Source organism: Chiloscyllium plagiosum, chromosome 1 (genome assembly GCF_004010195.1).
Source record: "Chiloscyllium plagiosum isolate BGI_BamShark_2017 chromosome 1, ASM401019v2, whole genome shotgun sequence".
Taxonomy (NCBI): Eukaryota; Metazoa; Chordata; class Chondrichthyes; order Orectolobiformes; family Hemiscylliidae; genus Chiloscyllium; species Chiloscyllium plagiosum.
This window is the reverse complement of record NC_057710.1, coordinates 2,041,483-2,059,309: the sequence shown is the minus strand read 5'-3', so window position 1 is coordinate 2,059,309 and position 17,827 is coordinate 2,041,483. Positions and strand designations below refer to the sequence as shown.

At 43.1% G+C, this 17,827-nt stretch overlaps 1 protein-coding gene across 1 annotated transcript in view; it reads right to left on the bottom strand.

The window, feature by feature from the left end:
• Positions 1 to 693: 693 nt before the first annotated feature.
• Positions 694 to 17,827, bottom strand: part of LOC122549379 (zinc metalloproteinase-disintegrin-like batroxstatin-2) — a 177,154-nt gene continuing 160,020 nt past the window's right edge. The window contains exons 13-14 of the mRNA XM_043689436.1: positions 16,687 to 16,795; positions 694 to 1,027 (exon numbers count right to left, since the gene is read on the bottom strand). Coding sequence (XP_043545371.1) covers positions 694 to 1,027; positions 16,687 to 16,795 — 443 coding nt within the window. The remainder of the gene's footprint in view (positions 1,028 to 16,686; positions 16,796 to 17,827) is intronic.

The window sequence follows — 17,827 nt, the reverse complement described above, 5'->3', positions numbered from 1 at the left end:
ATTCCAGGCGAAGCACTGCTACTGATTCTTACTTTCTATTTATATGTTTGGGTTTCTTTGGGTTGGTGATGTCATTTCCTGTTCCTTTCTCAGGAGTGGTAGACAGGGTCTAACTCTATGTGTTTGTTCATAGAGTTCCGGTTGGAATGCCATGCTTCTAGGAATTCTCGTGCACGTCTCTGGCTTGTCCTGTGAAGGATGAGTTGTCCCAGTCGAGGTGGTGTCCTTCCTTGTCTGTATGTAAGGATATTAGTGAGAGAGGGTAATGTTGTTTTGTGGCTAGTTGGTGTTCATGTGTCCTGGTGGCCAGTTATCTGCCTGTTTGTCCAATGCAGTGTTTGTACAGTCCTTGCATGGTATTTTGTAAATGACATTAGTTTTGCTTGTTGTCTGTATAGGGTCTTTCAAGTTCATTAGCTGCTGTTTTAAGTGTTGGTGGGTTTGTGGGCCACCATGATACCAAGGAGTCTGAGTAGTCTGGCAGTCATTTCTGAGATATCTTTGATAAAGGGGAACGTGGCTAGGGTTTATGGACATGTTTTGTCTGCTTGTTTGGGTTTGTTGTTGAGAAATCAACGGACTGTGTTCATTGGGTACCTATTCTTTTTGAATACACGGTGTAGGTGATTTTCCTCTGTGCTGCAGTGTGTGTGGGTTCGTTGAAATAATCCAACACCCACAAAGGAAGCTGCATCAGAACATTATTTCAACATGTAACTTCCCATGTAACCGCAGAATATGCAACACCTGCTCCTTCACCTCTTCTCTGTTCTCCATCCAAGGGCTTAACAATCTTTCCAGGTGAAGGAGCATTTCACCTGAATCTCCTCCAATCTTATATATTGTATTCGCTGCATCCACCAAAGCCAATTCTATATTGAAGAAACAAAACACAGACTGGGTGACTGCTTTGTAGAACACCTCCGGTCTTTGTGCAAGCACGAGCCCAACCTTCCCATAGCCGGTCATTTCAACATAGGGTCTTGCTTGCAGGGCCACTTGTCTGTTCTCAGCACGTTGCAATGCTCTAGTGAATCAGATGTAAACTGAAGGCGCAACATCTCATCTTCAAACAAGGCTGTTGACAACCTTCTGGCCTCAATATTGACTTCGACACCTTTAAAACATTGAACCTGTTCCTTCCCTTTCTTTTAGCTTTGCTTGTTACATTCTCTGTCACCATGCCCTCCCCCCACCCTAGCGGGACTGTCTGCTTTTTTCAGTCTGACAGGTAGACACACCATTTTTCTACCACTCTCACATTCCAATCATCTATCAACATTGTTTCTCCCCAGTACTCCAACCCTGCTCTTCCCACAACTGCATAAATGCTGCCCCCTCCACGCTTAATTTCAGCTGATGAAACGTTAGCTTGCTTTCTCTCCATGGATGCTGTCTGACCCACTGTGATGGCCAGTATTTTGTTTGTTTTTAGTTCAGATTCCAGCATCTACAGTAATTTGCTACTACAACTTAGGAAAGATAGATTGAACTTAGAGGGAGTACAACACATGTTTACAACAATGAAGCCCTCACTTCAGGAGTTGAGGGGTTATTAGAAGTTACACAAATTAGATTAGATTCCCTACAGTATGGAAACAAGCCCTTCAGCGCAAGAAGTCTACACCAACCCGCCAAAGAGTAATGCACCCCGACCCATTCCCCTACCCTATATTTATCCCTGACTAATGCACCTAACACTACAGGCACTTTAGCATGGTCAATTCACCTAACATGCACATCTTTGGATTGTGGGAGGAAGCCAGAACACCCAGAGGAAACCCACACAGACACAGGGAGAATATGCACACTCCACACAGACAGTCACTCAAGGCAGGGATCAAACCTGGGTCCCTGGCATTGCAAGGCAACAGTGCTAACCACTGAGCCACTGTATCGCCCGTTTACTTTAGAATTTAGAAGGTTAAGGAGTGATCTGATGGAAATCTTCAAGATATTAACAGGAAAAGACAGGGTAGATAAAGATAAACTATTTCCATTGGTTATGAATTCTTGAAACGGAGGCATAGTTTGAGAATTAGGGCCAAACTATACAGAAGCGCGAGAAGCACACTTTTGCACACAGATGTGAGAATGTTTGGTACTCTCTTCCACAGATGACAGTCTTTGCTGCATCAGTTAATTTTTAAATCTGAAATTGATAATTATTTGTTAAGTAAAGGTATTAAGGCAAATATATGGTTTCAGGCTACAGATCTCAGTAAATGGTGGAACAAGCTCAAGACACTAAATAGCCTACTCATGTTCCTATGTACTCTATGTTTCCTATGCATTATATTGTTCCAATGAATGATGGAGCATTCTTGAAGAGCTGAATGGCAAACTCTTCTATTTGCTATATTTTCTATGTTATTGACCAGTCATCTGACCTGTCACTTATCTTCACTCAATCATATGCTTTTTATCCAAGTTTGGAGGTTTCCGGAACCTCTTAGCCAACCACAGATACTGGGTTTGTCTCTTAAAGGTCTCATGTATACAAGGAATACACTAAGTCCAAATTTTCTGAGAAAGCATCTTAACTATTTGCCACTGTTTCTCTATTCATCCATCTCATGCCCAGTAGCCCAGTTCACTTCAGTTAGCTCAGCTTCCATGCTCACATAGCTGCCCTTTGTTTCCGAGTTGTACAGCAAAGAAACAGATCTTTCAGCCCGCATTATCTATGCCAACCAACGACCATCATATCTTCATTAATCTCATTTACCACCATTTGGTTCATGGACCTGGCATTTTAAGCGTTTCAGATCCTTCTGAAATGTCTTAGAGTACTTGTCTCCACCACCGTCTCAGGCAGCAATTCCCTTCACCTGACAAAAGCTTGGGATTTCAAATAAACCTGTTGGACTATACCCTAGTGTCATGTGACTTCTGATATTGTGGAGAAAGACAAGGAAACGAGGGAACTCAGGGAAGTAAATAGTGATGTCTTCAAAAGAGTCCTCATTACAGAAAAGGAGGTGTAGATAGATAAATCTCTGGGACTGATTAAGTGTATCCCAGAACATTTTGGGAAGCCAGGGAAGAAATTGCGGGCCCCTAGCAAAGAAGTTTCAATGATAGCCACTGGTGAAACGCTGGAAGACTGGAGGGTGGCTAATGCTGTGGCATTACATAAGAAAGGAAGCAAGGAAAAGCCAGGGCACTACAAACTGACGATTGTAACTTCAGTGGTGGGTAAGCGTTGGAAAGGATTCCAAGAGACAGGATCTTCAAGGAAAGGTAAGGCCTGATGAAGGTTGGTCAGCATTACTTTGTGTGTGGGAAATCATGTCTTATAAGCTCCACTGACTTTATGAAGAGATGGCCAAGAAGATAGATGATGGTAGTGTGGTAGATGTTACCCAAATGAACTTTGGCGAGGCTTCAATAAGTTACTGCATGATTGACTAGTTTGTAAGGTTAAATCCTATCGGATCCAGAGAGACCTAGCCAAATGGATACAAAAGGTAGGAGACAGAAGTAGTGGTACACAGTTGATTTTCAGACTGAAGGCCTGTGACCATGGTGTTCCACAAGGATCAGTGCTGGGTTCACTGCTGCTCGTCATTTATAAAATCAATCTGGATGAGAATGTAGGAGGCGTAGTTAATAAACTTGCAGATGACACCAAAAATGGTGGTATAGTGAGCAGTGAAGAAGGTTATCTGAGAATACAGTGAAATCTTGATCAACTGGGTCAGTGGGCTGAGGAATGGCAGCTGAGGTTTAATTCAGATAAATCTGAAGTTTTGCACTTTGTTAAGGCAAACCAGGGCAGGACTTGCCATGGTAGGACCCTGTGGATTGTTATTGAACAGAGAGACGTAAGGCTGCAGTAACATAATTCTTTGGAAGTACCATCACAGGTGGACAGGGAGATGAAGAAGGCATTTCGCATGCTTGCCTCATTGGTCAGAGATATGAGCATAGGACTTGGGACATTGTGTTACTGAGGCACAATATATTAGTAAGGCCATATCTGGAGTACTGTGTACAATTCTGATCATTGTAGGAAAGATGTTATTAAATTGGAAAGGTTGTGATAAAAGTATTTGGAAGGATGTTACTGAGACTGGAAGGTTTGAGGTATTAGGCAAAGCTGGATAATCTGGGACATTTTTCCCTGGGGTGTAGGAGGCTGGTGACCTTATATAAGTTTATAAGATCATATGAAGCATAGTTAGGATGAATAGCTAAGTCCTTTTCTCCAAAATAAGGGAGGGCAAAATTAGAGGGTGTTGGTTTAAAGGGTGAAAAAAACGATTTAAAAGGGATTGCATTTTTTTACATATAAGCTGGTGGTTAAATGGAATAAGCTGCCAGAGGAAGTGTAGAAGCCGGTTTAAGTATGAAATTTAAAATGTTTGGACATGTACATGGATACAGGCAAATGGACTAATTCAGTTTAGGTCCCTGATTTGCATGGATGAATTGGGCCAAAGGGCCTGTTTTCATGCTGTATATCTCTATGACTCAAAACCATTTGCTCCTCATCTTAAACTTTGGTCTTTGGTAGTCTGCCATGGGGAAAAGATTTTCACAATACATTCTGTCTACAATTCTCAAAAATTGGTATTTCTCAATCAAATCCCCCCTCAGCCTCCACTGCTCCTCATCACTGACACTTTTCATCCTATGCAATACCCTGATGAATCTCCTATGCACCCTCGCCAGTGCAAACTTGTCCTTACAATGGTGTGTTAGCTAGAGCTGCACACAGTATTCCCTCTGTGGCCTAACCACTGCTTCATAAAGTTGTAATAAGACTTCCTTGGTCCTATATTCTACTCCTCAGCTAATGAAGTCAAGCATCTCGTATCTTTTCTTCATCACTCTATTTATCTGTGCTGACCCCTTCACAGGGATCTATGGATTTGTACACCAAAGTAAGATTATTGATATCCTTCCTAAAATGTGATTATCAGAACTGTTTCAAACTGATTCCACAGTGATCAGTTCTGGGACCTTTGCTATTTGCAGTCTACATAAACGATGTGAAGGAAAATATAGCTAGTCTAATTTGTGAGTTAGCAGTTGATACAGAGATTGGTGGAGCTGCAGATAGTGAGGAGGATCGTCACAGGATATAGGAGGATATAGATCATTTGGAGTCATGGGCAGAAAATTGGCAGATGGAGTTCAATCTGGAAGAATGTGAGGCAGTGCATTTTGGAAGGTCAAGTACAGGTAGAAACTGCACAGTGAATGACAGAACCATCATGAGTATTAATATGCAGAAGTATCTGGGTGTGCAGGTCCACAAGTCACTGAAGATGGCAGCGCAAGTAGGTAAGGTAGTAAAAAAGGCCTATGCCATACTTGCCTTCATTGGAAGGGTGATTGAGTATAGTGATAGCCAAATTATACTGAAGCTTTATAGAACTTTCGTTAGGCTACACTTGAAATATTGTGCATAGCTCTGGTCACCACACTACCAGAAAGATGTGGATGTTTTGGAGAGGGTACAGAAAAGGTTTACAGGATGTTGCCTGGTATGGGGAATTTTAGCTATGAAAAATGTTGGATAGGCTGGGTTTGTTTTCACTGGAATGCAGGAGGTTGAGGGGAAACCTGATAGAAGTTTATAAGATTGTGAATGGCATGGAAAGTATGAGGCTTTTTCCCAGGGTGGAGGGGTCAGTTACTAGGGAACACACATTCAAGGTGTGGGGGGCATGTTAAAATGAGATATGCAAGGTACCTTTTTCACATAAAAGATGGTGAGTGCCAGAGTTAGTGGTGGAAACAGATACAATAGCAGCATTCAAGAAATCCCTGGACAAATACATGGATAGGAAGACAATAGAGGGATATGGATCCTCGAAGTGAAGATAGTTCTGGTACTGAAGAATAAAATGTGTCAGCACAGGCTTGGAGGGCCAAACGGTATGTTCTGTATTGTTCTTTGCTCAAAGGGCATTAACTTAAATTAAAATTGAGCTTATTTGATACGTTAACAGGAGTACAGCTAGTAGTTTATAAAAGTTTAGCTAACTTTTTATTTTCTTTTCTACTCTATTAACATTTTTTATTGACTTGTGAGATGTGGGCATTACTGTCGACACCAGTATTTTGATCGAAAAGTGTGGTGCTTAGAGAGCACAGTAGGTCAGGTCATATCTGAGAAGCAGGAGAGTCGAAGATTCAGGCATAAGCCCTTCAACCAGTATTTTGTTGCTTTTCCCCAGTTGCACACGAGAAGGGTTTTGGTGAGCTACCTTTTTAAATCACTACAGACCATGTGCCGTGGTTCAACCGTTAGGGACAGAATTCCAAGATTTTGATCCAGCAATGTTGAAGGAACAGCGATGTATTTCAAAGTCAGGTGAGTTTGGAGGGAAACTTTCAGGTGGTAGTATTTATTTGTATCTGCTGCCTTTGCCCTTCTAGATGGAAATGGTTGTCTGTTTGGAAGGAACAAGAACAGAAATTGCTAGAAAAATGCTGGTCTGGTACTATCTGCAGAGAGAAAGCAGATTTAATGTTTTAGGTCCAGTGACACACATTCAGTGGGCTTGGAAGGCACAGCCTAAGGATCTTTGGGGAATTTCTGCAATGCATTTTATTGATAACACACTGTTGCTACTGAATGCCTCTGATGGAATAATGAAAATTTGTGGATATGATGCCAATCAAGTTGGCTGCTTTGTTCCGGATGGAGTGAAGCTTTGAGAGTTACTGGTGCTACATCATCCAGGCAAGTGGTCAATATTCCACCACACTCCTGGGTTACTCACTACAGCATTCCTAGTCTCTGACCTGCTCTTGTAGTCACTGTATTTATACATTGAGTCCAATTGAGATTCTGGTCAATGGTAACTCCAAGATGTTGATATGAGGGTATTTGGTGATTGTCATGGGGCGTCCATTAGATTGTCTCTTACAGGAGAAAGTGAGGACTGCAGATGCTGGAGATCAGAGTTTAAAAATGTGTTGCTGGAAAAGCACAGCAGGTCAGGCAGCATCAAAGGAGCAGGAGAAGGGCTTATGCCCAAAACGTCGATTCTCCTGTCTCTTACAGGAGATGGTCCTTCCCTACGTCAGATGTTTAATTCCTCTTCCACTTTCTTGTATGGAAGGTGCTAGCTATGAAGAGAGGTTGAGTAGGTTAGGTTTAATTTCACACGGAAAAAGGAGATTGAGGGGAGACCTGATTGAGGTTCACAAAATCATGAAGGGTATAGACAGGGTGGATAGAGACAAGCTTTTTCCCAGGGTGAAGGATTCAATAACGAGAGGTCATTCTTTCAAGGTGAGAGGTGGAAAGTTTAAGAGCAAGTTGCAAGTATTTCACACAGAGGGTGGTGGGCGTCTGGAATGCGTTGCCAGCAGAGGTGGTAGATGCAGGCACGGTAGATTCATTTAAGATGCGTCTGGACAGATGCATGAGTAGGTGGGGAGCAGAGGGATAAAAATGCTTAGGAATTGACCAACAGGTTTAGACTACATTTGGATTGGCTCAGGCTTGGAGGGCCGAAGGCCCTGTTCCTGGGCTGTAAATTTTCTTTGTTCTTCTTTGATCTTTGTTCACCAGGGATATGGAAGATGCAGAACTTAGGTATTAAATCGCAATATATTGAAAAATGTCCATATTATTGAGGAGAAGGTGCTGGATGTCTTAAAATACATAAAGGTGGATAAATTCCTGGCAGCTGATCAGATGTACCCAAGGAAGCGAGGGAAGAGATTGCTGGGTTCCTTGCTGAGATATTTGGATCATCAGTAGTCAGGTAAAGTGCTGGAAGACAGGAGGTTGGCTCGCGTTGTGCCACTGTTTAAGAAAAGTGGTAAGGAAAAGACAGGGAACTATAGACCCGTGAGCCTGACATCAGTGGTGGGCAAGTTGTTGGAGGGTATCCTGAGGGACAAGATTTAGAACATAGAACAGTGCAGCACAGTACAGGTCTCTTGGCCCTCAATGCCATATCTGGCCTTTTATCCTTCTCAAGCATCAGACTAACCTACATACCTTGAATTGTACAATCTTCCATGTGCCTATCTGAGAGTTGATTAAATGTCCCTAATGTACCTGACTCTCATCCCACTGCTGGCAGTGCATTCCACACATCCACCACTCTCTGAGTACGAATCTCCATCTGACATTTCCCTAAACGTTCCTCCAAGTACCTTAAAATTATGTCCCCGTGTCAGAGGTGTACTGCATGGAAACAGACCCTTCAGTCCAACTCATCCATTCTGAGCAGATATCCTAACCTAATCTAATCTCATTTGCCAGCACTTGGCCCTTCTTGCCAGCACATATCTCTAAGCCCTTCCTACTCAGATACCCATCCAGATACCTTTTAAATGTGTAAACCTTTTAAATGTACCAGCCTCTACCACTTCCTCTGGCAGCTTATTGCACACATGCACCATCCACTGTGTGAAAAAGTTGCCCCTTAGGTCCCTTTTAAATCTTTCCCCTCTCACCATAAACCAATGCCCTCTAGTTCTGGGCTCCCCAACCCCAGGGAAAAGATTGTCGATTTATCCTATCCATGCCCCTCATGATTTTATAAACTTCTGTAAGGTTACACTTCAGCCTCCAATGCTCCAAGGAAAACAACCCCAGCCTATTTGGGGTGGCAGGGTGGCTCAGTGGTTAGCACTGCTACCTCACAGCGCCAGGGACCCAGGTTTGATTCCCACCTCAGGCAACTGTCTGTGTGGAGTTTGCACATTCTCCCCGTGTCTGCATGGGTTTCCTCCGGGTGCTCCAGTTTCCTCCCACAGTCCAAAGATGTGCAGGTCAGGTGAATTGCCCATAGCGTTAGGTGAAGATTAGAGCGGTGCTGGAAAAGCACAGCAGGTCAGGCAGCATCCGAGGAGCAGGAAAGTCGACATTTTGGGCAAAAGCCTCCTCATTACCCTTCCCCCCACCTTACCCCAATTCCTACCTGCCAGCTCAGCACCATCCTTATGATCTGTCCTATCTGCCAATCCTCCTTCCCACCTATCTGCTCCACCCTCCTCTCCGACCTATCAGCTCCATTCACCTATTGCACTCTTAGCTTCCTTCTCCCAAAGCCCCACACCCCCCTCCCATTTACCTCTCCACCCCGGAGGCTCCCTGCCTCATTCCTGATGAAGGGCTTTTGTCCAAAAGGTCAATTTTCCTGTTCCTCAGATTCTGCCTGACCTGCTGTGCTTTTCCAGCACCACTCTCACCTTGATTCTGATCTCCAGCATCTGCAGTCCTCACTTTCGCCAGTGTTAGGTGACTTAAGCAGGGGTAAATATAGGGTCGGTGTGGACTTGTTGGGCCAAAGGGCCTGTTTCCATACTGTAGGGAATCTAATCTAATCAGCCTCTCCCTATAGGTCAAATCCTCCAACCCTGGCAACATCCTTGTAAATCTTTTCTGAATCCTTTCAAGTTTCACAATGTCCTTCTGATAGGAAGGAGACCAGAATTGCATGCAATATTCCAAAAGTGGCCAAACCAATGTCCTGGACAGCTGCAACATGACCTCCCAACTCCTTTACTCAATGTTCTGACCAATAAAAGAACGCATACCAAATGCCTTCTTCATTATCCTTTCTATCTGCGACTCTACTTTTAAGGAACCATGAGCCTGCACTCCAAGGTCTCTTTGTTCAGCATCATGCCCCATAACCTTACCATTAAGTGTTTAAGTCCTGCTCTGGTTTGCTTTTCCAAAATGCAGCATCTCACGTTTATCAAAATTAAACTCCATCTGCCATTCCTCAGCCCACTGGCCCATCTGATCAAGATCCCATTGTATTCTGAGGTAACCTTCTTCGCTGTCCACTACACCTCTAATTTTTGTGTGATCTGCAAACTTCTTAACTATACCTCTTATGTCCACACCCAAATCATCTATATAAATGATGAAAAATTATAAAGAATTGACGAGAGTAAGATTAGGGCCAAGGTGGTTGAACTTGCAGCTTAGGTTGGTACCTGGGATTTCGATGTTATGGCCATTTCAGAGGCATGGCTAGAGGAGGGACAGGAATGGTTGCTGCAGATTCTGGGATTTAGATGCTTCAGTAAGAACAGAGAAGATGATAAATGGGGGAGGGGGGATGGCATTGTTAATCAATGGTAATATGACAGCAGCTGAGATAATGTTTGAGGACTCATGGACTGAGGTCGTTGGGCTGAGTTTTGAAACAGGAAAGGAGAGGTCACTCTGTTGGAAGTTTTCTATAGGCCTCTGAATTGTTTCAGGGATATAGAGGAAAGGATAGCCTCGATATGAGTGAGAGTAACAGGGTAGTTGTTATGGGGGACTTTAACTTCCTCAATATTGCCTGGGAATACTATAGTTCCAGTAGTTTGGATGGGTCAGTTTTTGTTCAATGTGTGCAGGAGGGTTTTCTGACACATTATGTAGATAGGCCAACAAGGGGAGATGCCACATTGGAGTTGGTACTGGGGAATGAATCCAGCCCGGTGTTTGATTTGGAGGTAGGTGTGCACTTTGGTGATAGTGACCACAATTCGGTTATGTTTACAATAGCAATGGGCAGGGATAGGTATATGCCGCAGGAAAAGAGATATAAGTGAGGAAAAGGCAAATATGATGCGATTAGGCAAGATTTAGGATGCATAGGATGGGGAAGGAAACTGCGGAGGATGAATACACTTGTAATGCGGAGCTTATTCAAGGAACTGCTACTACGGGTCCTTAATAAGTATATACCTAATAGGCAAGGAAATAGTTATCGAGAGTAGGAGCCACAGCTAATTAAAGAAGTTGAAGCTCTTGTCAAGAGAAAGATTCAGGCTTATGTGAGGATGAGGTGTGAGGGCTCAGTTAGGGGGCTTGAGAGATATAAGTTAGCCAGAAAAGATCTAAAGAGATGGCTAGGAAGAGCCAGGAGGGGACATGAGAAGTTGTTGCTAGATAGGATCAAGAAAAACCCTAAGGCCTTCTTTTGGTACACTGGGAATAAAAGAATGACTACAGTAAGATTCGGGCCAATCAAAGACAGTAGTGGGAAGTTGTGTGTGGAATCTGAGGACATAGGAGAAGCACTTAATGAATACTTTTCGTCAGTATTCACATGGAAAAGGGCAATGTTAGCGAGGATACAGAGTTACAGGCTACTAGATTAGATGGGATTGCGATTGACAAAGAGGAGGGTTTAGCAATTTTGGAAGATCTGAAAATAGACAAGACTCCTGACTGGATGGGATTTATCCTCGGATTCTCTGGGAAGTCAGGGAGGACATTGCAGAGCTTTTGGCTTTGATCTTTATGTCATCATTGTTGACAGGAGTAGTGCTAGAAGATTGGACAATAGCAAATATTGTGCCCTTGTTTAAGAAGGGGAATTGGGACAATATTGGAAATTATAGGCCAGTGAACCTGACTTCTGTTGTGGGTAAGGTGTTGGAAAAGGTTATAATAGATAGGATTTATTATCATCTGGAAAAGAATAATTTGATTAGGGATAGTCAACACAGTTTTGTGAAGAGTAGGGCGTGCTGAACTAACCTTATTGAGAAGGTGGTTGAAAGTAAAGCGGTTGATGTGGTGCGTATGGACTTCAGTAAGGCGTTGATAGGTTCCACAAGGTAGGTTAGTGTACAAAATACTGAGTTTCGGGATTGAAGGTGAGTTAATGGTTTGGATCAGAAATTGTGTAGCTGAAAGAAGACAAAGGGTGGTGGTTGCTAGGAAATGTTCATCCTGGATATGAGGCACAGCTGGGCTGAGAAGTGGCAAATAGAATTTAATGCAGAAAAGTGTGAGGTATTTCACTTCGGAAGAAGTAACTGGAATGCAGAGTACTGGGCTAATGGTAAAATTCTTGGCAGTGTAGATGAACAGAGAGATCCCGGTGTCTAGGTGCATAAATCCCTAAAAGTCGCCATCCAGGTTGACAGGGGTGTTAAGAAGGCATATGGTGTGTTGGCGTTTATTGGTTGGGGAATTGAGTTTCGGAGCCATGAGGTCATGCTTCAGCTGTACAAGACACTGGTAGTATTGCATACAGTTCTGGTCACCGTATTATAGGAAGGATGTGGAAGCTTTGGAAAGGGTTCAGAGGAGATTTACTAGGATGTTGCCTGGTATGGAAGGAAGTTCTTATGAAGAAAGGCTGAGGGAACTGAGGCTGTTTTTATTGGAGAGAAGAAGGTTGAGTGGTGACTTAATTGAGACGTATAAGATGACCAGAGGGTTAGATAGGGTGGACAGTGTGAACCTTTTTCCTCAGATGGTGAAGGCTAACACAAGGAGGCATAGCTTTTAATTGAGGGATGATAGATTTAGGATGGATATCGGGTTAGTTTCTTTACTCAGAGAGTAATAGAGGCATGGAATGTCCTGCCTGCAACAGTAGTAGACTCTCTGGCTTTAAGAGCATTTAAATAGGCATTGGACATACATATGGATAATAATGGAATGGTGTAGGTTAGATGGGCATCAGATTAATTTCACAGGTCAGCACAACATCGAGAGTCAAAAGGTTTGTACTGCGCTGTAATGTTCTATGTTCTAAAAATAGTAGGCTGTGACAGACATTTCTGCCATGGGATAAAGTCTCTGGCTATCCACTCTATCTGTACTGCTCACCATCTTGTACATCTCTATCAAGTCACCTCTCATTCTTCTTCGTTCCAATGAGAAAAGCCCTAGCACCCTCAACCTTTCTTGATAAGACATACTCTCCAGTCCAGGCAGCAGCCTGATAAATCTCCTCTGCATCCTCTCTCAAGCCCCCTCCACATTGTTTCTCCAATGAGGTGACCAGAACTTAATACAATGTTCCAAGTGTGTTTCTAACCAAGGCTCTATAGAGCTGTAGCATAGTTCCTGATGAATGGTTCATCCCCGACATGTCAAATCTCCTGCTCCTCGGATGCTGACTGACCTGTTGTGCTTTTCCAGCCCACATTTTTCAACTCTGATCTCCAGCATCTACAGTTCTCCTGTAGCATAACCATGTGGCTCTTAATCTCAATCCCTATGGTAATGAAAGCCAACATACTATACGCCTTCTTAACAACCCTATCAAACTGGCTGGCAACTTTGAGGGATCAATCGACATGGATGCTAAGATCCCTCTGTTCCCCCACATTGCCAAGAAAGTTGCCTCTAACCCTGTATTCTGCATTCAAACTCGAATTTCCAAAGTGAACAACTTCACACTTTTCCAGGTTGAATTCCATCTGCCACTTATCAGCCCAGCTCTGTATCCTGTCAATGTCCTGCTGCAACTTACAACAGCCCTCCACACTATCCACAATTCCACCAACCTTCGTGCCATTGGCAAACTTACTAACCCATCTTTCCACTTCCAAGTCATTTATAAAAATCACAAAAAGCAGAGGTCCCAGAACAGATTCCTGTAGAAAACCACTGGTCATCAAGCTCCAGGCTGAATACTTTCCATCAACTACCACCCCCTGTCTCCTATGGGCCAGTCAATTCTGTATCCAGACAAACATGATTCCCTGTTGCCTCCTTACTTTCTGAATGAACCTTATCAAATGTTTTACTAAAATCCATGTACACCACATCCACTGCTCTACCTTCATAAATGTGTTTTGTCACATGCTCAAATAATTCAATAAGGTTTGTGAGGCACAATCTGCCCCTCACAAAGCTGTGCTGTTTATCTCTAATTAAACTATGGTTTTCTAAGTAATCATAAATCCTGTCTCTCAGCATCTTCTCCAATACTTTGCCCACCACTGACGTAAGACTGATTGGTCTTTAATTCCCAGGATTATCTCTATTCCATTTCTTGAACAAGGGAATAACATTTGCTACCCTCCAATCATTTGGCACAACTCCAGTTGATAGTGAGGTCACAAAGATCATTGCAAAAGGTGCAGTAATCTCTGCCTCGCTTCCTGTTTAACCCAAGGGCTATTCAATCTGACCCAGGGGATTTGTCTACCCTGAGGTTTTTCAAAATTTTCAGCACATCCTCCTTCCTAACATCAATCTGTTCTAGCATATCAATCTGTTTCATGCTGTCCTTAGAAACATCAAGGCCCCTCCCAGTAGTGAATAGTGAAGCAAAGTATTCATCAAGGACTTCCTCTGTCTCCAGGCGCAAGCTCCCTCCACTATCCTGATCAGCCTTACCTCACCCTGGCCATCCTCTTGTTCCTCACGTAAGTGTAGAACGCTTTCAGATTTTTCTTAACCTTTCCACTAAAGCTTTTTCATGATCCCTTCTCACTCTCCTCAGGCCATTTTTCAGTTCCTTCCTGGTTACCTTATAACTCTCCAAAGCCCTGTCTGATCTTTGCCTCATCAACCTTAACTAAGCTTCCTTCTTCCTCCTGACGAGATGTACCATTATCTCTTGTCACCCAAGGTTCTTTCAACCTACCATTCCTTCCTTGCCTCAGTGATACAAACCTGTCCAGCACTATCAGCAGATGCTTCCCAAACAACCTCCACATTTCTGTTATGCATTTCCTGAAGAACATCTGATCCTAACTTAGGTGCCCTAATTCCTGCCTAATAGCATTGTAATTCCCCCTCCCCAAATTAATTACTTTCTGATAACGTCTGATGCTATCTTTCTCTATGAGTATAGTAAAGGTCACCAAAATGCTCTCCCAAGGAAAGATCTGACACTTGACATGATGCATTGCCGAGCACCAAATTCAATACAGCCTCCCCTCTAGTTGGCCTATATTCAAATTGCGTCAGGAACCCCTCCTGGGCACATATGACAAAGACTGTTCCATCTAAACCACTTGAACTGAGTAGGTTCCAATCAATATTACGGAAGCTAAAGTCACCCATGACAACAACACTGTTGCTTCTGTACCTTTCCAAAATCTGCCTCCCAAACTGCCATTCCGTGTCTCTGTTGCTATTGGAGGGTCCTGTAGAAAACTCCCAATACAATGACTGCTCCTTTCCTGTTTCTGATTTCCACCCATACTGACTCTGTAGGCAAACCCTCTTCGACGACCTCCCTTTCTGCAGCTATGATACTATCCCTGATTAGCAATAACACTCCTCCATCTCTTTTACTTCCCCTCCATTCCTTTTGAAACATCTAAACCCTGGAATATCCAACAACCATTCCTGCCCCTGTGATTGTCTCTGTAATGGCTACAATATCCATAGTTCCAAGTAATGATCCATGCTCTGGGTTCATCACCCTTATTTCTGATACTTCTTGCATTGAGATAGACACACTTCAATACTGACTGTACCTTTGCCCTATCAAGTGCCTATCCCTCCTCATAGACTCTCTGCTTGCTGTATCTGGCTATTTACTACCTAGTACATTATCCGATCCATAGCTCAGGTTCCCACCCCCCGCCAATCCAGTTCAAATGTTTCCGAAGAGTTCTAGCAAACCTCCCGCCCAGAATATTGGTGTCCTTCCAATTCAGGTGCAACCCGTCGTTCTTGTATGGGTCCCAACTTCCCCAGAAGGTATCCCAATGATCCCTGCCCTGCAGCCACATGTTCATCTATATTCACTCTCTATTATTAGCCTCACTGTATCATGGCACTGGTAGTAATCCTGACATTACTACTCTGTTTGTCCTGCCTTCTAGCTTCCAACCTAACTCCCTATATTCTCTACCAATGTGTACAACTTCTGGCTGCTCTCCCTCCCCCTTAAGAATCCTCTAGACTCGATCAGAGACATCCCTGACCCTGGCACCTGGGAGCAACACACCATTTCTGAGTGTCACTCGGGACCACAGAATCTCTTTTCTGTTTCTCTCACATGTATTTGAAAATCAAGGACTGATCAGGGGTAATCAACATAGCATTATGTGTGAGGAATTGTATCTCACTGACTTGAGTTTTTTTGAAGTAGTCACGAAAGAGGATTGATGAAGACAGCAAAGGCATAGCAGGTCAGGTGGCATCCGAGATGAAGGGTCCTGTCTGAAACGTCAATTCTCCTGCTCCTCGGATGCTGCCGAACTCACTGTGCTTTTTCCAGCACCACACTTCTTCAAGCTGAATTTCATCTGCATCGTCAAACCTTCTGGGCATCTTGAATGCGTGGCTCACCTTTCTCTCATTTTCCTTTCGCCACTGAAAACATTTTGAGACCTTTAAGAATTCCTTACAGTTTGGAGTCAGGTTCCATATGCAATACCAGAATCCTCTAATATTTTCTATTTCTCAACAACAGTTCCTCTTTGTTTCTTCACCTCAGTTTTGAGTATTAACTCATGATCACTAATCAATTTGTGACAGAAATTCAGCCTGAACTGTGTGCACCCTGCCTCTATTCCTGATGAAGGGCTTTTGCCCGAAATGTCGATTTTCCTGCTCCTCGGATGCTGTCTGACCTGCTGCGCTTTTCCAGCACCACTCTGATCTGGACTCCAGCAATCATTCCCTGGCCTAGTATTTAATTGTTCTAAAGTGCTGTTCAACCTATCAGTATGAAGGTCTATCATTCAGGTGCCAGCATGATACAACAAAGGGTATTTTAAACATAACAGTTGTATATAATATACATAACAACACAGTCATTGTTAAAGTTAAGGGCCAAGTATAAAATAGCAGGGGGAATGATAGTTTGCGACACGTTGGATTAAATGTATTTTACAAACAGAAAACATTAAAATTAGTTGTCTATTTATCACTGCTGCTTATCAGGTAAGCTCTTTTGCAGCATATATGTCAGCAATTCTGCAACATGATTCTTGTCATACAGCAGCTATTGCAGCTATAAGTTACATTCACTGGGCAGTCATACTCACTTTATAGAGCAACTCAGAAAGGAGCCATCTTCTTTCCGGCCACAGTTTCCAAATTCATTTCCTACTATGTTCATATACCAGTAACACAAAATGGGACTGGGCACAGCAGCTGTAAAGAAATAAGCATTAATAAATTAGACAAACCCGAGATTGCTTTATGTAGCACCTTAAGCATATTAATTTTTTGTTTTTAAATCCTAAAATGCTTTACAGAAAGGTAATCTAAAGCTCGGTGTTTTGTATCTTAAAGATGAAGAAGGCTAAGAGGAGAAAAGCTCCAGTGGCTGAGCAGATTCAAATAGAGTTGAAATTATGCAATCATCAATAAACATCCATAATTCTGACCAGTTTAACTTCAGTAGAGACACAGAGTCATAGAGATGTACAGCATGGAAACAGACCCTTCGGTCCAACCCGTCCATGCCGACCAGATATCCCAACCCAATCTAGTCCCACCTGCCAGCGCCCGGCCCATAACCCTCCAAACCCTTCCTATTCATATACCCATCCAAATGCCTCTTAAATGTTGCAATTGTACCAGCCTCCACCACTTCCTCTGGCAGCTCATTCCATACACGTATCACCCTCTGCGTGAAAAAGTTGTTCCTTAGGTCTCTTTTATATCTTTTCCCTCTCACCCTAAACCTATGCCCTCTTGTTCTGGACTCCCCGACTCAAGGGAAAAGACTTTGCCAATTTACCCTATCGGTGCCCCTCATAATTTTGTAAACCTCTATAAGGTCACCCCTCAGCCTCCAATGCTCCAAGGAAAGCAGCCCCATCCTGTAGCTCAGATCCTCTAACCCTGGCAACATCCTTGTAAATCTTTTCTGAACCGTCCTCCCAACTCCTGTACTCAATACTCTGACCAATAAAGGAAAGCAAACCAAACGCCTTCTTCACTGTCCTATCTACCTGCGACTCTACTTTTAAGGAGCTATGAACCTGCACTCCAAGGTCTCTTTGTTCAGCCAGAAAGCTGCCAGAAACAATTATTTGGAATTATAAAATGGTCACATGGGAAAAAGTTGGTTGTTTAAGAAAAGTCAGCATGGATTTCTAAAGGGAAAATTGTGATTAACGAACTGGGCTAACCCTAAGATGTAACGAAAACAGCTGGTGTAGTGTAATTGGACTTTCA